The sequence below is a fragment of the Aythya ferina genome (assembly GCF_964211825.1).
Source record: "Aythya ferina genome assembly, chromosome: 17".
Classification (NCBI taxonomy): domain Eukaryota; kingdom Metazoa; phylum Chordata; class Aves; order Anseriformes; family Anatidae; genus Aythya; species Aythya ferina.
This window is the reverse complement of record NC_140316.1, coordinates 12,852,707-12,873,825: the sequence shown is the minus strand read 5'-3', so window position 1 is coordinate 12,873,825 and position 21,119 is coordinate 12,852,707. Positions and strand designations below refer to the sequence as shown.

General features: G+C 54.4%; 3 protein-coding genes and 1 long non-coding RNA gene across 19 annotated transcripts in view; 2 read left to right on the top strand and 2 right to left on the bottom strand.

Moving 5' to 3' along the window:
- The first annotated feature begins 1,245 nt into the window (after window positions 1–1,245).
- OGFOD2 (2-oxoglutarate and iron dependent oxygenase domain containing 2) lies at window positions 1,246–6,716 on the top strand. 3 transcript variants are annotated; one of them, XM_084539429.1, is made up of 7 exons: window positions 1,246–1,506; window positions 1,614–1,670; window positions 2,693–2,803; window positions 3,535–3,634; window positions 4,482–4,606; window positions 5,087–5,344; window positions 6,015–6,716. In XM_084539429.1, exons 1-7 carry the CDS (start codon window positions 1,384–1,386, stop codon window positions 6,288–6,290), a joined length of 1,050 nt encoding a protein of 349 aa, XP_084395555.1. In that variant the 5' UTR covers window positions 1,246–1,383; the 3' UTR covers window positions 6,291–6,716. The 3 variants fall into 3 exon arrangements, with proteins under 3 accessions (XP_084395555.1, XP_084395556.1, XP_084395557.1); XM_084539430.1 differs by lacking the exon at window positions 1,614–1,670; XM_084539431.1 differs by lacking the exon at window positions 1,246–1,506 and having other exon boundaries at window positions 1,595–1,670; window positions 2,693–2,790.
- LOC311446355 lies at window positions 6,237–8,714 on the bottom strand. 2 transcript variants are annotated; one of them, XR_014698854.1, is made up of 2 exons: window positions 8,564–8,714; window positions 6,237–6,648 (listed from the first exon to the last, which is right to left on the bottom strand). It is a non-coding gene; the product is annotated as an uncharacterized lncRNA (long non-coding RNA). The 2 variants fall into 2 exon arrangements; XR_014698855.1 differs by lacking the exon at window positions 8,564–8,714 and adding an exon at window positions 7,946–8,078.
- On the top strand, window positions 7,046–10,849 carry ARL6IP4 (ARF like GTPase 6 interacting protein 4). 3 transcript variants are annotated; one of them, XM_084539432.1, is made up of 6 exons: window positions 7,046–7,109; window positions 7,516–7,705; window positions 7,966–8,295; window positions 8,721–8,838; window positions 9,666–9,735; window positions 9,968–10,849. In XM_084539432.1, exons 2-6 carry the CDS (start codon window positions 7,528–7,530, stop codon window positions 10,022–10,024), a joined length of 753 nt encoding a protein of 250 aa, XP_084395558.1. In that variant the 5' UTR covers window positions 7,046–7,109; window positions 7,516–7,527; the 3' UTR covers window positions 10,025–10,849. The 3 variants fall into 3 exon arrangements, 1 of the variants encoding a protein (XP_084395558.1); XR_014698852.1 differs by lacking the exon at window positions 7,046–7,109 and having other exon boundaries at window positions 7,203–7,705; window positions 9,968–10,143; window positions 10,792–10,849; XR_014698853.1 differs by lacking the exon at window positions 7,046–7,109 and having other exon boundaries at window positions 7,203–7,705; window positions 9,968–10,143; window positions 10,416–10,849.
- Window positions 10,850–10,905: 56 nt separating this feature from the next.
- PITPNM2 (phosphatidylinositol transfer protein membrane associated 2) overlaps window positions 10,906–21,119 on the bottom strand; it is a 133,732-nt gene continuing 123,518 nt past the window's right edge. For all 11 annotated transcript variants that reach the window (XM_084539416.1, XM_084539424.1, XM_084539426.1 and 8 more), the window contains 7 exons: window positions 19,635–19,751; window positions 18,799–18,915; window positions 18,442–18,590; window positions 17,523–17,672; window positions 17,250–17,433; window positions 15,784–15,912; window positions 10,906–15,496 (listed from right to left, as the gene is read on the bottom strand). In XM_084539416.1, coding sequence (XP_084395542.1) covers window positions 15,149–15,496; window positions 15,784–15,912; window positions 17,250–17,433; window positions 17,523–17,672; window positions 18,442–18,590; window positions 18,799–18,915; window positions 19,635–19,751 — 1,194 coding nt within the window. In that variant the 3' untranslated portion in view covers window positions 10,906–15,148. The remainder of the gene's footprint in view (window positions 15,497–15,783; window positions 15,913–17,249; window positions 17,434–17,522; window positions 17,673–18,441; window positions 18,591–18,798; window positions 18,916–19,634; window positions 19,752–21,119) is intronic.

The window sequence follows — 21,119 nt, the reverse complement described above, 5'->3', positions numbered from 1 at the left end:
ACATTTCTCACCCCGCTTTGGAGCAAATATTTCCTGTATTTTAAACTTCTACTGGCTAGAGAAATTGTCAGCCCCAGGGTGCTGGAGGGGCATGGGCTGCTTGGATCATGCAACGTAACTGCGCTTCTCCAAAGCAGGCTGTGCCGCAGAGCCCTGCTGCGGGGGACTTTCAGCAATACTCCAGGTGAGGCACAGCAGCCTGGAGGAGCTGATGGCAACACCAAACAGCTCTCATTGCAATAGTTTAGTGACTTGAGGAGCTCTGGCAGGAATCCATCCTGCTCAAAGCCAATCCCACGTTCCCATCCTGCCCAAAAGTGCCCTGCACAAGGATTCCAACCTGTGCAGGCTTCCTGAGGCTCTGGGGAAAGACACCCAATTTACCCAGCTGTCTCAGGCTGTTCCAGCAGTTCCACCTAGCAGATGGCTTCAAAGCAAGAGCACCAGAAATGAACCCTCCCCTGCATTAGGGCTCCTCCAGCTGCTCCCTAGGGTCTCCTGCCTGAACCCTTTGGGATACGCCGGTGGCACAGCCACAGCCGATGCTCCGCACTCACCCAGTCCACCACATCCTTCACGATGCCCAGCCAGTAGTAGCGGCTCTGGATGCGGTGCACGGTCTTCTTCTGGCCCAGGTGGTTGCCGATCTCGGTGAAGTGGCTCTCCAGGAAGACCTGCCGCCTGCGCTCGGGGTCCACAATCACCTCACGCTTCTCCTCCTTCTTGGGCCCCACGTAGTAGAGGCAGCCGCCTGCGGATGGGGGGGGGGGAGAAGACATTTTAGTGCCACACGCCTCATGCCTGCTGTCCCCCTTACCCCAAACCCCACAAAACCCCCCACCCCACAGCGACAAAACCCTACTGCAGGCAGCATCACCCCCCTCACACACACACACACCACGGGGAGGCCCCCTCACCCCAAAACCACCTCAAGACCCCCGGAGGGGGCAAAATTCCTGTCAGCACCCCCCTCACACACACACACACACACACACACACTGTGAGGCGGCTGTTTGGGGGGAAGGTGCAGGGGTCGCTGCCCACCATCGAGGACGAATTTCTGGGCGTAGCGCTTGAGGTTCTTCCTCTGGATGGAGCAGAAGCTGGGCGGGAAGCAGCCCTCGGCCAGCAGCCGCTGGATGTCGGCGAACTTGCTGCTGGGGCCGCCCGGCTCGGCCGCCGCCGCCGCCACCACCTCCTCCTCGGCCACCTGCAGCGCCGCCTCCATGCTGAGGGGAACCGTGACGGGATCCCCCCCCCCGCCTCCTACCTTGGTGCGCGCTCCCGCCTCCCGCCTCCGGGAGCGCGCACCCCTGCCGGGAGCGCGCCCCGCTCCCCCTCAGCCCCTCCTCAGGAGCCGCTGCTCAGGGGCCGGGCGGGAACATGGCGGCGGCGCGGCCGTTCCGGGCGTGCTCCTGTTTCTTCTCCGCTAACCTTTTCGTGAGGCGCTGCGGGCTGCACGTTCGGTACCGCCACCGGGAGCAGCTCCTCAGCGACTACGGGACGGTAACGGAGGAGGGCAGCGGGCAGAGGGGAGGGGGGGGATCGGGGTCCGTCCCACTCGCCCCCCCCCCCCTCCCCCGGGTCGCTGCTCACCGCCGTGTGGGTTGCAGGCGCTGAGGGAGCGCGGCTGCGGCAGCCCTGAGGTGTTGGAGGCTGTGGTGAGGGAGGTGAGCGGCGGGGGGACAATTGGGGGACATTGGGGGACAATAGGGGGTCGGGGGGGGGCTCGGTGCTGCTCTGCAGGGAGTTGGGGGGGGGCTGGGGGTCGGTCTCTGGGCGTAGGTGGTTGTGGTAGGGCTGAGGGAATGGCCTCCAGTTGTGTCAGGGGAGGCTGAGGTGGGAAATTAGGGTTCAGGTGGGAAATTTGGAGGTGTTTCTCCTCAGAAAGAGCAGGCAGGCATCGGGATGGGTGGCCCAGGGAGGTGGTGGTGGCACCGTCCCTGGGGGTGTTCAGGGAGAGGTTGGATGAGGTGCTTGGGGACGTGGCTCAGTGGTGACACTGGTGGTGTGGTGATGTTTGGGCCAGGTGATCTCAGATCTCATTTCCAACCCTAACAATTCCGTGATCCTGCTCAAATCAATTCCCTGGCTCCCCAGGCCAGGGAGCTGTCAAACAGCCGGCTCCAACCCCACCCCTCCATCCTCGTTTTCCCAAAACGTGCCATAACTAATCTCACGGTGGGTTATTAAAGATGAAGAGTTACCCGAATCAGCTGCTGCTCCAGCTGTTTGGTGTGCGATGACAGATCAGCCTGTCCCGACAGCGCTTAGCAGTAATCCCTTCGTGACAAGTCTGGTCTCCTTCCTAGCAAATGTCTTCATCTTGGACAGCGCTTGTGCTGTCAGGATGTAAGCCAGGCTCTCAAGGCGTAGGCCGGTGACTCACGAGGTGTCAGAAATGCCTGAAAGGGTTGAAAACTTGCAGCTCCACGTGACATGTCCATGGAAAGGCTTCAGTTATTTTTTTTAAGCCATCCGCTGTGAGAATGTGTCTCAAATCTCTCTTAGGAATTTGAATTTTTAAATATTTATAGGTTTTGTCTTGACTACAGAAAAGCAAAGGCACGCACTCTGTCTCCCAGAGGTACCCTGAACAAAAATAACTGGTTTGAAACAATGAGCAGGTTCCTTGAATTGTTTTAGTTACCCATTTGGATTTTCTAACGAGATGCTCTCTGTTTATTCCTAGATCGAGGCAGAAGTGCAGAGGAGAAAGCAGCTAATCCATCAGTCGGCGGAACGCAAAGCCATCATCGCCAGCCGTTACAAACGAAAACACCCCGAAGTGTACGTTCTTCAGGTAGACGCTGGGTTTGAAATCTGTTTTGCACCCAAGGAGCTGGCTGAGGGTTTGTTTTTGCAGTAGGGAGCCCTCTTGTCATCAGGATTGTGCACAGTTCTAGAGCTGTGGCTCGTTCTCCAGGCACAATTCCGCCGGGTTTGTAGCCAGATGAGGGTTGTTCATTGTTAAAGCTGCACCAGCACCCAGTACTCAGCTCAGAATACCATCAGTAATTTGGATCTGAAGCATCCCTGCGGCACACAGGGTTAGTGAAAGCTGAGGAACAGCTACAGCAATCAGCTTTTATGCCCCTCACTCACAGAGAAGTTCCGAGTTGCTCTCAGCTGGAGGCTGGCAGCCAGCTGCCTGCCTGTGTGCACCCCTCCCCGAGTTGCTCTGTTGTGCTGAGGCCAGGACAAGATGCAAAATCCTTTAGGAATGACTTTGCATTTATCCGTTAGGTGTCCACGCTGTGAGTCAGGCTCTTTCCCGTCATGCTAAGGATAAATCTGGCCGGTTATATTTAGAAATACTCACAGACTACAGGAAAACACAATTTACTAAACCACTAAAAACACCAGTATCGTTTTCTGCCACAAAAGTAACCCAAGTGTCACCATCAGCCTTGCTCCCTAGACTCTATAAAATTTCTGTGCCTTTGTGGAAGCCCGTTTCCCTCTGGGGCTGTAAAAGACAGCGCAAGCTAATTGTGTGTCTGTTTGTATTTGTCTTCCTTCCCTGGATGCCAGGATTCTTTCCTGGCCCCGGAATTTTTAGAAATCGTTAGCTACTGCACTTCACCAGATGCTCATCTCAATGGCCTCCTGCGCTACACCGAGTCCTTCTCAGGTAAAAAACAAAACAAAACAACCCATCATCGACAAAGAGCACCCGCGTGACGCTGAGCCTCAGCGATGACAGCTGTTTTCGAGCCCTGTCTTTAATAGCTCGGATTTGATACGCAGCCGAGACGAGCAGGATGTTATTTTCTGCCTGATGAGAGTCTCTGGAGAGGCAGTGTTGTGCAGCAGTTGTGCTCTGGATGAGATCCTGTGTTCTGCCTTTCCTGTCCCAGCCTGCTGATGTCTCAGCAGAGGCTCTCGCTGCAGCAGGGCTGGGGTTTTGGTTGTACCGTAACCTCGCAGGGGAGCCCGCTGAAGGAATCCTGCTTGCTAGGAGGGCTTGGTTTTCCCTCCCCAGTGCTTTCCTGTTTCAGACAATCCCCCTAGGTTAGTCTGAGCTGAAATATTCTCAGTCTGGCTTTCAGCCTTTTTAAAAGAGATCTGGGTTTTCAGCTTCCCTGGTGGCATTCGTGAAGCTCTCTTTCTACCAGAAATGCTGAGAAAAGCTGAAAAGTTGTCTCCTTTTCTCAAAGCAGAGAAGAATGTGTGTGCAGAGCTCTGCTCTCCAGAGCTTCTCAGAGCATTTCCGTGGCACCTGCAGCAGGCATTTAAATCGGTGCCAGGGCTCCTGACTGGCTGGAGAAGCCTGGAAGCAAGGGCCCAGCGTGCAAAATAACAAACCCATCCCAGAGCCGATCCTCAGGACCAGTGCCAATCCTCTGAGCAGCTGGAGCACGACGCGAAGCGTGTGGGTGCTGCGTTCTCACCAACACGAGCCCAGTCTAGCTCGGCAGCACACCAGCCAAGCACCCTCCTGCCTGTTATTTCCCCAGCTGTCTCCCTTCTCTTGGCAGATAAGAGGATCTATCGGCTGCCAGTGTTCACGGAGGAGTTCTGCCGAGCCTTCATTGAGGAGCTGGAGAACTTTGAGCAGTCGGACATGCCGAAGGGCAGGCCCAACAGTATGAATAACTACGGGGTAGGACTCAGCAGCTCTCGTGCTTCTGTAGGGGGAGCGTTCACGAGCAGACTTTGTTTACCTCGCTTCAGGATCCTTTCTGTTCCAAAATGTCTGTATTTGAGTCCAGCTTTGTTTGGGTACAGCCTCCTTAAAGGCTGATGGAATGTGAGTGACTTGTCCTGAGACAAAAGGACAGGGAAAGGCAGGGACAGGGTGTGGGAGCTGGTATCTCAGAGCAAAGAGTGCCTTGCATTTAAACAACACACATCTAAATCGAGGCGTCTGTTTCTAAAGAACACTCAACTTTTGATCTTACTCTGTTCACCACCACTTTCCACCTGATCTTCTTTCCTCTCCCTGTAGCTGGAATCTTTGTTCTTTGGCTCTTTATCTGAGCAAGCAGCATTGTTGGAAGAGAACAAGGCAGCTTAGTACTTGATGAAGCAGCAGAGAACCCAGCTGCTGGTCAGCTGCTCCCAGCTCCTCTCTCTGTGGCAGGTCTTGCTCAACGAGATAGGGATGGATGAAAACTTCATCACGCCCCTGCGGGAGAAATACCTGCGGCCCATAACAGCTCTGCTCTACCCCGACCTGGGGGGCGCCTGCCTGGACAGCCACAAGGCATTCGTGGTCAAGTACGCACTGCACGAAGACCTGGATCTCAGCTCCCACTACGACAACGCAGAGGTCACCTTAAATGTTTCGCTGGGGAAAGACTTCACAGAAGGCAGCTTGTACTTCGGGGATTTCCGGCAGGTACTGGGCACATTCCTCACCTGGAGCCTGCTTCTGTTCCCCCCTAATCCCAATTTCAAGGCATCAACTTTTCTAAATGGCAGTTGTTTACTTCTGACAGTCAGAAGCACTCTGTCCCTTCCCCTTTTTTTCAAGGTAGTGGTTATACAGGAACCTTTTCTGCTACAAACAAGATCGCAGTGTTCAAGCTAACTGCAGCCACTTCAAAGAGAGGAGAGAGCTGCGGTAGTAGAAGGTGGAGTGAGACAAACCAACCCATCTTCCCTTAAGGAAAAGGATGAGCAGGGAGGTGCTGAGACAGGGAAAGAAGTCATTTACTTCACACGAGACTTGCACCTAATTCTGTAGCCCCTATTCTCTAGGAATAGGGCTAATCCCTCTCTAAGAAGGGGATTCTTCACAGGAGAGGGGTTAAAAAAACCACCATACACTGGTGAAACTTTTTTTTTGGACTGAAACTCTGTCTTTAAGTTCCCTCTGGACCTGTCACTGCAAATGCCTTACCTGAAAGCAGTTGTACCAAACTGCTGCCAAGCCACCAGAGGCTGCATTTGAGGTACAGCCCAGCCTTTCCCTGTTGCTTGTTGAAGAAACCAAAGTTTTAACTCACAGGACACTGTTCTTGAAGGACTTTCTGGTGTAATGCTGTACCCACCTCCCTTTGTTCCAGGATCCCAGCCCCGTGCCGAGCTACATCGAGGTCGAACACGTGGGGACCCAGGGGCTGTTACACAGAGGAGGGCAGATCCACGGGGCGCTCCCCATCGCCTCGGGGGAGCGCTGGAACCTCATCGTCTGGATGAGAGCCTCGGCCATCCGCAACCGGCTCTGCCCCATGTGCAACCAGAAGCCCGAGCTGGTCGAAGCAGAGGGGTTCGGAGACGGCTTCACGGAAAGCGCTGAGGACGACGTGCCCGAGACTGTGGATCTCTGTTCGCTGTGGTAGCAGGTGTTAGGGCATCATTTCTCTGGACCAAGTTGCCTGAAGCTGCTTTCTGCCCTCTCAGGCTGCTCTGACAGACTCTGGTGGATGCGTGAGTCACGTCAGAAGTCGCTGTCACCTTGCTGGGGATGCAGAACCAGTCCTGCCGGGCTGGGGAAGCTGCCTGCGTCCCCTGCTGGTACTCAGGCAGGCGAGGGCTCATCCCCAGCCTGGCGTGGTGGGGGGATGCTTGGAAGGTGTAGAAAGCCTTAAGGTGGGGTCACCACAAGGGCTCTGTGAATATTTCAGGGGTACAGGAGAAATAAATGAAGCTGCTTGGCCTTTGTGGAGGCCTCTGTGCCAACAGCAGCGTTGCAAGGCTCTGTAAATGGAAAAGAACAGTGCAATAAAACCACATAACCCGCAGAAACAGTGCAATAAAACCCGAAATTTGCCACTTCTCTGCTATTCGCGGGCAGTCCTGGCCTCTTCCAGGAGAAAAGCTTTTGGTTGCGGGGCAGCAGTGAGAGATCTGCCCCAAACCGAGATAAAAGTGGCTCAGAGCAGGCTGCTGGGAACGGCGTGGGGTTGTCACCACTGGAAATTCACCTAACACAGGCTCAGAAAAACCCATCGGGAGCAGTACCGGGAGCTCTGATCCCCTGCGGCGGCCGAGGGGGTGCCTCGAGGGCTCCAGGAGCTCTTCGGAGCCATGGGCCCTGCCGAGCCCCGGAACCAAAGCGCGCGGCCCCGTTTCCGGCCGGCGCCGAGCGCTGCGGACCGGAAGTGAGGGGGGGGGACAGGGCCGGAGGAGCAGCGGCGGCGGCGCGGCCCCGGCCCGCGGTGAGGCCGGGGGGCGCCGCGGGAGGGGAGGAGGGCGCATGCGCGTGGCGGCGGCACCGGGGGGGCGCGGGGAGGGTGAAAGGGGCCTTAAAGGGGCAACGCGGCCGGGGCCCAGCTCTTAAAGGGGCCGCGCGGCTCTTAAAGGGACCGCTCCCTTCTTAAAGGGGCCGCGCCCTGCAGGCCGCTGGCGGCCCCTGCTGCCTCCCTGGGGGGCGTCGAGGTGTGCTGGGGGAGTCAGGGCGGTGATTACCTGGGGATCCTCGTGCCCCTCATTAATTGGGGGCCCTCGGAGCAGCCCCGTCCCCCAGAGCTCCGGTGGCTGCCCAAGGACGAGGTGGTCGCAGCCCCGGCTCCATCTGGCCGGGTTTGGGCAATTTTGGGGATCCCAAGGGCGCTGTCCCCGCAGGGCTGAGGCGCCATGGCCCGCAGCCAGCCGCGGAAGCGATCGCGGAGCAGGAGCCGGAGCAGGCAGCAGAGGAAGGAGAAGCGCAGGAAGAGCAGCAGGGAGCTGGACTCGCAGCCCAGCAGCAGCTCGCCGGGGAGGCGGCCCTCGGGGCCTCACAGGCACGGGTCGAGCTCAGCAGCCGCGAAGGAAGGTAGGGAGAGGCAGCCACCTCACGGTTTTAATGGGTTTTCTTGGGGCAGGTGGACAAAGGGGGCTTGGAAGGGAGAAAAGGATCCCTGCCTGTCACATCAGTGCTTTGTGCCCGTTTTGGTGGCAGCACCGAGGGGATTTGCCCTGGGGCTTTGTCTTTGTGCTGGGAGAAGAGGGCACCAGCAACTGCAAGGGCTAACGGGAGTCCCTGCTGCCACAGGGCCACAGCTGCTCTGCTCACCGTCTTCTTATGCATTGCAGAAAAGAAGAAGGAAGGAAAGAGCAAAAAGAAAAGGAAGGCAAGCACATCGTCCTCTGAGACGTCTTCCTCCTCCAGCTCCTCCTCGTCTTCGTCTTCTTCCAGCTCCTCTTCTGATGACTCCAGTGACAGTGAGCCCAAAGCGAAGAAGAGTCGACACAGCAAAAAGAAGCGAGCGAAACACAAAGACAAAAAGAAGAAGAAGAAAATAAAAAAGAAATCCAAAAAGAAGTCAAAAGAAAAACCTAAGGAGGAGAGTTCCAAGGCAGAAGTGGTGCCCGGCCCCTCGCTGGAGCAGTGGCAGAAGGAGTCGCTGGTGGACTCCGGGCCAGGTAACGTTCACATTTCCCTCTTGCTTAGCCAGGGAACGCTGCAGTGGGGAAAAGCTCCTGCGTGTCCCCCTCCTGGGATCCACGCGGGGTGTTGTAGCAGAGCTGTGCACGGAGCAGTCCCTGACTCTCCTCCCTCCTGAGTGGCTGCCTTTGAGCAACACCAAGTAAAAGTAAGGAGCTACATGCATAGATTGGTGAGTTTTTAGCTCTAATTATGGCTGTAAGGTGGAAAAAGAGACACCAAATGAAAGGACACAGCAGTACCAACCTGGCAGAGCTCTGGGGCCGTCCAGCAGCCCTTCCCTGGTGTGGTTTGTCACCGACCCACAAGTACTGCCGGGATCTGGTGCTGTGTTCCTGGCTGCTTGTTGCAGGCGCGCTGTGGTGCCCCTTGAGCATGGCTCTGACTAATGGACACCTTCCAGTCCTGACAGACGAGCAGAAATCCCGCATCCAGGCTATGAAGCCGATGACAAAGGAGGAATGGGACGCGAGGCAGAGCGTCATACGGAGAGTCGTGGACCCCGAAACGGGGAGAACCAGGTATGGGCCCTCAGGGCAGCTCTTTGGCAGCAAAAGCCTGAGCTGAGGCCTGACAGATCCCTCCTGTCAGCCCTGCAGGTGGCACGTTGGGCACCCAAGGGTGACATTGTGCTGGTTCCCACACAAGGAGCACTGGGCTGCCTCCCAGTGGAGAGCTGCAGGCAGCAGAGCTCCCTTTTATTTATTCCTTGTGGCAGGAGTGGTTCAGCTGCGTCCCATTGAATGGGGCCCTGCCCCTGCAAAGCAAAAACCAGAGGGGGTGGTGGTGCCTCCCCACCCCTCTGCTTCATGCTTCTGCCTTTCAGGGCTGAAATGTGCTCTCAGCACCTGGGGCTGAGTGGGCAGGGAGTGTGTTTTGCTTGGGGTTACAGACAATCAGCCTGAAGTTCGTTTAGCTGCCAACTAGAAATGACCCAGATTTTAATAAACTGCATCCTCCCAGCGAGCAGCAAACATCGTGCTGAAGAGAATTGGGCATGACAAGTCCGGTCTTAAAATAGAAGGCAGCCTGCGGGGCTTAGGGAGGTGTGGAGCTAAGGTCAGTTCCCCGGTAGGCACGTAATGAAGACAATTAAATTCCTGCTCGTGGTTGGAGGTGGGAGCTGCCTCTGACACTGCTGGAAATTTGTGCAGCCGAGATGCTCCGGGGCCCGGCTGCCTTTCAGGCCCAAACTGGCTCCTGTTTATGAGTGGCCCCTGTGTGCTTTGGGCAGTCGGGAGCAGACCTGAATTCAGTGCATAAACAAATAAAATAAGGAAGGGTTTTTGCAGAGGCTGGGTCTGAAGCAGTAGCAGTCACAACTCGTGGCCCTGTCCTTGTCTTCCAGGCTTATTAAGGGAGATGGAGAAGTGCTAGAAGAAATTGTCAGCAAGGAGAGACACAAAGAGATTAACAAGGTAACGGGGGGCTCGTCACCATCACTGACTGCTGGTGGGTGGATTGAGGGGAGGGCCACAGCTGAGGGGCTGCTGCACCCCGAGGTGTTGTTTTTTGCCTCCTGCGACCTGAGTAGCTCCACCAGGGCAAAACAAAGCCCTGGCAGCCCTGCAGCGGCCCCAGCGGGTGGGTGCTGGTGGATTTTTGTCCTCGGGAAGGCCGTGCTATGAGTGCCCATCTCTCCCTTTCCAGCAAGCCACCCGGGGGGACGGGCTGGCCTTCCAGGTGCGGACGGGGATGCTGCAGTGAGGGCCTGGGCTCCAGCCGTGCCGGGGGCTGTTCTGCAGGCAGCAGCCTGGGCGTGATGAGCAGGACCCTGCAGGCGGCACCGCATCAGGACGCTTCCTGGGGCAGTTTCCACCCGCTCTGTAAGTTACTGACTGGGAAGGAGAGCACCTTTAATGGGTCGTCTCCCAGTAAACCCCTTCTCTCCCCTCTCTCCTGGCTGGGGTCAGTGTGGCTGTAACGCGCTTGGGTCCTGCTTGCCCTGGTGCCTCTTTTAAGGCCTGAGGAGCTCAGCAGCACCGAGAGGTGCTGACACCCCTCAGCTCCAGGCTTTAGCTGGCAGGAGGCATGGCTGTGGCCAGGGCATGCGCCAGGGCTATAATACTGGCAGCTGGCTGCCACGTCTTCCTTTCAGGGGCTGCTCTCGGTCCCATCCTTGCTGCCCTGTGCGTACCCAGCTCATGGACCCTTTGTGCTCACCCACCCTGCTCGGAGCAGAGCACCCGTGGTGCTGTGTGGCTCTGCTCAGGCTGCAGCACCCAGCCCAAGCCCTCGAGTGCCACCCTGCGCTGTGCCCCTGGGCAGAGGCTTTACTCATGCCCCTGTCCCACAGTGCAGGTCCTGGACAGCAGCAAGGCTCTGGGGGTCTCGGGGCCTTTGCCCACAGCAGCTGTGCTGCAAACAGCCGTCATTTTCCCCCACTACAAAGTCCATAAAGATACAAACTGTTAAAAAAAAAAAAAAAAAAAAGTGGTAATTAATGGACAAATGAGTCCTGTTGATCCTCGCAGAAGCCCTCAGTGTTGTGTTCGTGGCTGTAACCCTCCATTAAACTGGCGCCTGCTCCCATCCCGAGCTTTGTGACTCGTGTTTCTAGCGGCTCCCAAAGAAGCAGACGAGAGACGAGCCTTCCCATTTCTTTAATCTGTGTAACTCACAATGGTACTGTACACAAAGCACACCCAGGCATTGGAACGATGCACTAACAGCAAGGAGGAGAAGGAAGTCGTACAGAAGGTTTGTCACACACAAGCACGTCACCTGCACGGTGCTGCGCACACGGGGGCAGACCCAGCGCGGCCCGGGAGCGCCGGCTGGGCTTGGGCTGCTCGGCCCAGGCTGCGGGCGGGCGGCCGGCGCCCTCGGGCGTGCCCTCCGGTGGGACCCCACACGCGCGTCTGTTATCCCCCCCCCCCCCCGAAGCAATTTTTTATAAATAAAATATAATTAACATCGTCGAATATAAAATTGACAGTCGAGGGTATCGACAGGCAGAGGGTGCTCGGGACAGGGAAGGGACCGTAAGGCTTCTAGAACTAATAGGAAATGCAGCAGACGGTGGCAATACCTGAAGAAGGGGCTGCTACAGCAAGCACGGCGGCTGCTGGGCGGAGCGGGCGTTTGTTAGTAACCCTTTGGCTAGTTACTGCTCTCGGCTCGCGTATCAGACACTGTAAACGTTTTTTGGTATCAGAATTTCGCCTCACCTGACGGAGTGAGCTGGCCACCCAGGGAAACAACTCGGCGTGAATGCATGGGGTCCTTTTTTTTATTTATTTTTTTTTCCTTTAAAAGACTTGAAAGGGACAGCGTCAGGTAGAAAGTCTGGCCTGATAGTTCTGTAATACAAAAAGCTGCTTTTTATAAAAATCTGAGCTCCACAGCAGAGTTTGATTCCCATGGAAACAATTAGAAAAAAAAAAAAAAAAAAGGAAAAAAAAAAAAAAAGGAAAAGCCTGAGGCAGCCTGTGCAGTGCGTGCTGTATTGTGCTAATGTGCGAGTACAGGACGTGGGCTGCAGCAGAAGCAGCGCGACTGTCAGCGGTCGTGCTGGTGGCTGCCCAGACAACAGCGACAGGGAGGTGCACGAGAAACTTTTAATAGGCTTTCATTTCCAAGCAAACACGTCCTTTGTAATAAAGATAAGTTAGGTCTTGAACCTGACAGTGCCCCTTTAGTAAGGACGGGAGATACATTCATCTTTCCCTCACCGCGTCCAAGTGGATCCTCTTCCATACACATGGAAAGACATCGGGTCACATGCATCGCTCTCCGAAACAGCTCAGAACAAACAGGTTATAGACACAGAATTCAACTATTGCTATTGTTCTTTGAGTGAGTAGCACGTTGATCTTTGCTTCAGAGAGATGAGTGCCAGATGGGGGTGTCTGAAGATAGACTGATGCAGACTGTGATGGACTGAATCGGTGGAGAAAACTTATTGGCATATTTCCTGGTAACTACACCCACGTCATCTGGTATTATTGCAGCAAAAAAGGTCCTGCTCTACAATTGCTTCTCCATGTCGGATTTGTACAATGGCAACAGATGGGGGGCCAGGGAAAGGACCTGGGGAAGTTTCAAGAAGCTCAATAAAGGATGAGGACGGAGGTGCTATGATTGTCAGTCTAACTGGTTAGTAGCTGTTTAAAACATGAAGTGATGGAGAGGTGAGTATAATATTGCACTTCTGCATTCATTGACAGTTACATTAAACTTGGTCCATGAAGTAATTGCTTTGTACATAATGCCTGAAACAAAAAGCTACATTTTTAAATATTAATAAACCCTGAAGGTTCCAGTTCCTCCAGACATTTCTTCCTCTACATAAATAAATAACTTTCCATTTTATATATCCACTTTGTATGTTGAACATTTACATTCGCCTCTGTTTTACACTATCTACACATAAGAAAATGTGAACATCTCATCAGCATTGGAAAATGTACAGACCATGCCTTGGTTGTGGGCTTTGAGGAAAAGTTGGATTTTGCAAAGGCCATATCCAAATTTGCAGAAATTGTTTTTGTGATGTGGTTTGGTGACTTCACAGGATGGATTGTGGCTTGGCTTCCTACTCGGATGGCAACTGTTTGATAGAACATTCGACTAGCAAAAAGCTGTGGGACGATTCACATTGATTGGAAACCCAGCGAGCTCCGGATGTACATTCAGAGAGAGCTTAGCTGGGCCCACAGAAAGGGAAGTCAGTTTTCGGTAATAAAAGTCATCGGATACATTCTGCAATTGAATAATTATCAAAGAGAAGTGGTTAAGCAGTTTGCAGTCAGGCTGCAAGGACGTGGGAGATGCACTGTGCGGGCGGGCGGCTGGGTTTGAGCGCCCCGCCGGCAGCTCAGCACTGTCCCTCCGCTGGCAGCGCAGGCAGCGCGTGCGTTGCGTCTGCACCGACGCCCCGAACACGAGGTCTACCTTGTATGCCTGATGAGTTTAGGTTTGCCTACCGTGGCCCGGAGCCAAGTAGCAGAGCAGTGTTCACAGTGCTGTGTGTCTCAGTGCGGCCGTCCTGCACTTCATATTGAAACAGTTAATAAAATGAAGCAGCCAGTCTAAAAAATTGTTGTTATAAATAAGATCCTCGTAAGTAGAAAGTGATATAAATACAGGTAAGGGTGGTGGGGGAAGTGGGGTTACACACAGTCGAGGAGCTCGGTAGGACTATAAAATCTCCACGTGAAGAGGCCAACTGGAGGCTGTAAATGGGCACCCCGAGCCCCCCGGGGGGTGCCCCTCTGGCCCGGGAGGTGTGTGCAAGGAGGGAGCCAGGCCCCTCGCCGCGGCCAGAAGTCCCGGCCAGGCTGACCTGGGGGGGGACAGGGCTACAGGGCTTTCTGGAAGCCCCCACTCTAGGCACTGTTCTCCTCTGGTGCTGCAGGCACTGCACTGCACACCCTGCACGTCTCGGTGTCACCAGGGGGTGCCGGACAGCAGCGATGGCTTCCCCCACGCACCGGGCAGCTCCCTCACCTCGCACCCAGCCCCGGCTCGCTCTGGCAGCACACAAACCATCGGCTCAGGCACAGCCGCTGAGAAACACACCAGGAAAATTAAGATATGGCCTTTTCTTAAGCTCGCCTGACTTTGTTGGCACACTTCCTTACAGTCTCCTTACTGCTGGAAAAACTTCTGCACAGAGTTTTGTTGTTTGTTTTTTAAATATATACATATACATATATATACGTGTGTGTGGGGGCGTATGTATATGCACGTGGATGGATATACATACACACACACACACACCCTGGCTTAGCAATATTTCTTTGTCATGCACTACAAACAGTTAGATGTAGCTACATGAGATGGTAACAGGTTTCCATTCTAAAAATCATCAGTGCAAAAAACAATGAGGTTTTACAGTTCAGTAACTACCGGTAAAAGAAGCGAGTCTAGTTCCCATTGAAGCTGCTACTGAACTTGGAGAGAACCTGGGAAGAAGAAAATGTCTCAGAGGTGGGTGTTGAGAGAGTCAGACCCTGCATTTGGATGAGAAGAACTGCTTGCAAATATATGGTGGTTAGTTTTGGAAATAATATAGAGCAATATTTGGAGACTTTTAACAGCAAATTAAGTATCTGAGGCTTGTAACAACTCAGGGTAGCTTGTATTCTTCTTTTAACAGGTCAACACGTTAAATTCCATCGGCTTCTAAAATGTCTCTTTAAAAAATAACAGTAATAACGACCCCACTTGCTTGGGCGTGAATCTGCCGACATTCTGCCCCTACCAACAGCATCTTTCTGCTTGGCCACTGCACGTACTCCTTGCGAAAGTGGCTGAACTTGAAGCTCCTCGTACAGGTAAAGCTCTCGGTTGCTCTGCCTGGCGCAGCCCCTGGTAAATCCCTCGCTTGGGGCTGTCTGTGCCGGGGAAGCAGCGCGCTCACTGAACCCCAAACCCACCCCGTGCCAGCACTGGCAGAGCACCTCGGTCTGACTCCTGGGACAACCAAGAGCAAGTTCCCCCAGCCTCATCCCCGTTCCTGTGGCTCTGAGGACAGCACTCGGTCACGCGTATCGGAGCGATGGCTAACAAGGCGAGGAGGCACGTATTTACAGTCACTAAACCTGGATAAGAGAAGGAGGCAGGAGAGAGCGCGATCTTGACCTGGAGACTTTCCCCCCCCCGATTTCCAGCTGTTCCTTGGGCTCACGCTGCACAAACCTGACGCTCCCGCTTGCAAGGCCTGAACGTTCCGCGTGGGAAACATCCCATCTCTTCCCAGAACACCACGATGTTATTAGAGTAGCACCATATTTACCCTTCCAGCCCGTAACGCCGGCCTCGTCCCTCTTTCCTTTTGTTTTCCCCTCCGGTGGCTACAGCCGACAGTCGCTGGCTCTGGCTCGGCTACTTCTGCCCCAAGAGGCCAGACTCCAGGCGGGATGCCGCGCTCCGACCCCAGCACCCCGTGGCGATGCTCATGCTTCTTTGGCTGCGTTCCCTGTCCCTCTCCTTGTCGCTGTCGGACTGGCTCTGGGTGCGCTCGGGGCGGTGGCCGGCGCTGCTGCCGCCGGCAGCTGAAGGCTGGGAGGAGATGGTGCGCAGCAGGTGGTTCCTCTTGCGCAGGAACTCGGTCTGGCTGGGCAGCCCGAAGCTGCCCTTGCGCAGCGCCATGCGGGTGGTGTTCTTGGCGGGGCGCGAGCGGTGGTTGTACTCCAGCTGGGCCAGGTGGGCCGCGTAGCCCTCCGTGATGAACTGCGAGACAAGGGGGACAAGGGCAGGCGTTAGAGGGACAGGAGGCGTTTCCTGGCTAGGCTCTGGGAGCTGAGTGCTTTCACTGTGCCACATTCACTGGGTGATGTACAAGACATGGAGCCACCCAGAAAGATGTCACAGGTCCTGCTTTGTGGGACTTTCTGTCTTGAAAACCGCCAGGTCTGAGAGCAGCTTTAGGGTGACCAAATCCCCGCTGCTCTCCCTCCCACGGGAGGCCCTTGGCTTTTCAGGCAGCACCCAGGGGGCTCTGACGAGCCGACTCCTACCTGACACTGGCTCTGCAGCTTCTTGGTGGGTCGGCCAACAATGTAGATGTGGGTGGGCGGGAGGCTGATGGAGCTGTACACGGAGATGTCCTTCGTGGAGCCGTATGCTGCGTGGATCCTCATGTGGAGCTGCAGGGAGAGAAAGCAACACGCGGTCAGAACATATGGGTGCTCCTCGCTGCTCAACAGGCAGGGCTGCTTTTTTTTTTTTTTTTTTTTTTTTTTTTTTTTTTTTCTAAACAGCATTTGTAGGAATCTCAGGTCAATAACTTATGTAAGTTCCCAGCTGGATAATGCACCGCTGAGCAAAGCATTAATTAACAGAGCCGGGGATGTTTACAGGCCGGAACAAGAGGAATAACAGCAACAGGCCAGCAGATCTCCTCTGGCTGAACGGCTGCCGTGCCTTGAGGTCCGCAGGGGGCAGGGATGCCGCACACTTCACTGCCTGCTTGCCACTAGGGGAGAGGAGAGTTTTGCAGCCCCCTGTGCAGTCAGCAGCAGCACGGAGCCTTCCCCTCTGCTGGCTGTGCTGCCACACGCAATACCACTGCTCAGCGCCGCAGGATGGAAGGAGCAGAGACAGGCAGTGACACACAACTGCCTTGCGGGCGTTCATCTGCCTGCACTCGCAGCAGAGAGCAAAAGCAGCTCCTGGCCAAAGCCTTCATCAGGGGGTTGAAGCAGGGGAGGTGCTGACACTGGTGCCACCACAGACCAGGCTGCTTTGCCCCGAGAGCTGCAGGCAAGCTGGGGATATGGCCTCTTTGGCCCTGGTCACAAACTTGTCCTCCCGGAGGACAAGGGAGAGCAGCCAGCACGGCCCTCGTGGCAGCAAGTCGGAGACAGCTGCTCCTGCCTCCATGGCTCAGGCCAAAATGAGAGTCCAAGGGTTAACGAGGGGTTCCCTGCTCTTCAAGGCAGGGCACGAGTGCTCTGGATGCTGACAGCTACTTCGCTTGCCAGGCAAAGAAAAGCTTGTTTTATTTGGAGCTTTTCTGAGCCTCTGGGCTGAGTGATGTTACGGCCTCCCTGGGGTGAATGCTTGGGAAGCCGCTCTACGCAGTCTCCTGTCAGGGGTAGGTGATGCAAGGCCACTCCCTGCCGCAGCCCCACGCCCTCCAAAGGGCACCTCAGACCCGCAGGTTACACGATGGGCAGACAGAAAGCCACTGAGCAGGTGACAAAAGCACATGAGCAGGGAAGGGGAGGCACCGCTCCCTCTTTCACTTGGCATTTGGCGTTGGAAGAATAGGTGATGAGATGGGACAGTGCAGAGCGGAGATGACACAATTTAACAGCACAGACACTTTGTGGAGCAATAAAAGGATGAAAATAAAATGAACAGAGATTAATCTTCCACTGCAGGTCGCATTGCTGCCAAGAGACTGGTGCTGACAGGGGCAATTGGACAAGGAGCAATCTAAACCCGTGCTACGATCATATTTCAGCAGGCGCAGGCTTACGTCCGTGATGAGGGATTTCAGGAAGTTGGCCTTGTGCCGCAGCGGGTCGTGAACGAGCCCATCGCAGAACGAGACGATCCCATGGGGGAAGTTGTGCTGTGCTAACCACGCTACCACCCTCTGCTTCTGCATGTCGGGGCGGCCTGTGACGTAGATAATGAGGTAGCCAAGGTCTTGCCAGTGCCTAGAAGAAAACCCACAAGTCCATGGATTACAGACCTGGAGCAATGCTACGGGCAAAGCAAACCGACTGCCCCAGGCCCTGCTGCTCACCGTACAACATCGACCGCTCCAGCGCGGACTTTGGGGTCGCTGCCCATGATGGAGACACTGGCTGCAAAGGAGCCGTCGATGCTAAACACTACAAACTCCGTCCCCTTGGGCAGAACTGTGATGTAGCTGTCCGCGTAAGTGTGGTCACCCCTGAAAGGGAAACGGGTATTTATACATGTAGGCATAAAGATACCAAGGTTCTTTCAGAAGTAAGGTGCACCACGAGCCCAAGGCAGCCCCAGACCTGGCCGAAACGCCCTAACTGCTGTGCTACCCTTGGTTAGAGCAGCAATGGGTACTGCAGGAAGGACTCTGTGTTGAGGTAGGGTGGGAAATAATGCTCTGGAGCCCTGGTGTCAGTGCTCATCAGTGACTCAAAACACACTCCCAGAAGAACATAGCTGCTTTCACCACTGAAAAGTGGTGAAAAACCTCTTATCCCCCTTCCAAAGCTGAATGCCAGCAACTGGAGCTGAGCTGAAACCTCATGGTCTGTGAATTACCATGAGAACAAAGTTCTGCCTCTCAAGGACAAGTTTATAGTGTTTAAAATATGCTCGGCTGTGCAGTTTCGTAGATGACAGGGAGGCCATACACCTATGGTGCAGAAGGCATGCAAGCTCCTGCAACCAGAGCTCAATTACCATCCTGTTCACAATGTAAGAGGCAGAATAAAACATGAATCTTCCTTTTATAGCTGCAGAGTACATATCATTTTGCTCCTGTTGCTGGTAAACTGGGCTCTGAACACACCCAACAATCAGAGCTGCCACGCAAGGAGGGACCGTACTCTACAATTATCAAATTCCTCTTTTATTCTGCGTTGCAGGTCTATGACTTTGTCACGCAATCGCATGGCCTGTTTCAAGCCTTTTTTATCCCCTTGCAAACTAAGCCACAGCCATCCAAGGTACATCACCTGACCACCATCTTGACAGGGTACACGCCAATGCCCAGGCGCCGGTTCTCAGGGATGACGTAGGAAATTCTGCCACTGCTGTTGCTGATCTCAGTGTCAAAGTAAACCCACTCTCCTGACGGCGGCTGGGTCATGATGTGGATGTCCACCTGGGAACACAGCAAGTCTGGGTCAACAACGGCGATAAAGACGAGTTGTACAACAGGCCAAGCACAGGGACCTTCCATCCAAGCCCCTTCATTCAGCTAGACCAAGGCACAAGGGTAGGAAACCCAAGCAGGCAGTGAGGGAGCAGTTTCTGTCCCTGTCCCCCCCCTCTTTTCACCACACGGCGCACAACCCCACAGCAGACCGTACCTTCTCTCCCGTGAGTGTGACCATATCGAGTGGACCGTACATAAACCTCCCAGTTAAGGTCTGGGGCCCATCTTCATTAGCAATGGTGTCGTTTATCCTGTGGTTGGCTGCGACATTCTACACAAGTCAAGAAGAAAAAAAAGAAAAGGTTCAGTGATGAACAGTCTCACAGGGGAACGCCAAATGTGACTGCACAAATCAGTGTGGGGGTTTCTCTGTCATTCCCCACCCAGGTCACCCACAGCTCTCAGCTTCAGAAAATAATTTGACCTGGAGGGGAGGTGAGACTCTGTGCCCTGCACCGATGACAGGTACAAAATGTATGTGGCTGAAGAGCCCATTTAAAAGGCAATTTGTATGTGCAATTCTGTTTCTGTCCATTGGATCTTACACTTTCCATTTAAGAGGCAATACAAACAGTTGCCAGAGAAAGTTGCTGACATTGTTTCAGCTCTAGCAGATAACTGCCCTCTTTCAGGAATCAGAAACATTTCCTGGGAACGAAGGGCATTCACACAGGACTTGTGTTCTTGAACTTTGGAAGAAGCTGCTTCTCCTTCCCTGACCTCCAGCCACACTCGCTGCACTTTACACGGAGTGAAGCCAAGACCTTGCTGATACAGATCTTTCGGGTGCCTTTTTCACAGCTTTATGAGTAAAATATCACTAACATATATCAGCAGCGTAGTGTCTCTGTCTATATAATGTGGCAAGAGCATGGACAGATGCAGGTGCCCACGGTGGCCACCTCCAGCACCATTCCTGCAGCCCAAACTGAAGCCCCCGTAGGTGACAGTGTCCTTGCCGCAGCAGAGGCAGCCCCCAGACCCCCTCACCCGCAGCTTCACGTGTGTCCTCTTGCGGAGCCACTTCTCACGGGGCTTGGAGGGGGTGAAGACGGACACCTCCTTCCCATCCAGCTCCAAAACGCTCGAGTTCTCGTGCCTCATCACCTGTGGGAGGACAAATCCCATCCGCAGCTTAGCCACTTGCACAGTGCCCCCTCTCCTCCTGCCTGCGCTTTCCGCATCTCCCCAGCCTGTGCTGAGGGAGGGCAGTGCCTGGACAGGGACAGACAAGTTCCCCTGCTGGGCATTTGGCTTGTCAGCTAGCACTTTGAGAGGCTGCTCCCTTAAGAGCAGGGAAAATTGGTTTCTTCTGAGCTAGCAAAGTCTGTGGCCAGCACTCATTTAATCCTGGCTGGGATGCAGGTAAGAAGGGCGAGTTATTTAGACTGTCAGGAGGTATAAAACTGGCTCAAACACAGCAGAAAGGGCTGCATTTAGAGACCTCCCTTCCTGCAGGCACTCACTAGTCCCATGGCCTGGCAGGGACTGATCTCCAAGCCAGTAGGTGTCACTGCACGGGAACAGAGATCCGAGAGGGACAAGGTCATGTCCCCCAGCCTTTGGGAGCAGCTCCTGCCTGCCAGGACACAGGCAAGAATGGAGAAGGAACCCAGAGAGAGGAGGATTATATCCTACCTAGGTTGCTCTTCAACCAACCCCAGAAGGGAAAAGGAAGACTAACACCACAGACTTCAAAGGCGAGGAGGTGTCTCAAAGGCTGCTCTAAGGCTGGGGGGTGACCCTGCAAAGAGAACTCCAAAACTGGCAGCAGTCTTTTGTGACCCTGACCCTCCAAAATATTAAGAAGACTCTCGTGTGTCAGCTCTTCTACAAGCTCTCGAGCACAGCCTGTGGGGTCAGCAGCTCTCCAGCTGACCCAGGCAGTAGTGGTCTGGCACAGACCAGCTCGCTTTGCAGAGCTGAAGTTGTTTTTTCTTCCCGGGAAACAGAAAAAGGACCCCAGGGAGGGTGAGCTTGCTGGGGAGGGATTTCACAGAAATCCAAGGCAAACAACATAACAAGTTTTACCGAAAATTATTTAAATCGGGAATCTATTTTGAGTCCCACTTGGGCTTATTTTAACAAGATTCAGTCTTTGGAGGCTAACACTATCCAACGGCTTTCTTTTACACTTTGTCCAGAGATTAGAAACAAGTCCTTATTAGGGGAAGATGTGGTGTGCTGCTCTGGAAGGACAGCAAGAGGAGAGGGCATGAGAAAAATGACAGTCTCAAGGCAGAGATGAGCGAGTAGAAACAGGCACTGGGGAAGCAGGGGTGCCACACTGCAGAGGCAGCCACTGGCAGGCTTTGAGCGGACGGAGAGCTGCAAGAAATGAAGTTCCCCACTGTGCTGCAGACCCAGGTTTGGGCTGAATCCTGAGTAATTGGCTGTGCTATTTTGGGAGGGGGGCCTTTCACGTGTGAGACCATCGTGGCTGTTCCCACTCAGGCACAATTAAGGGTCCCTCAC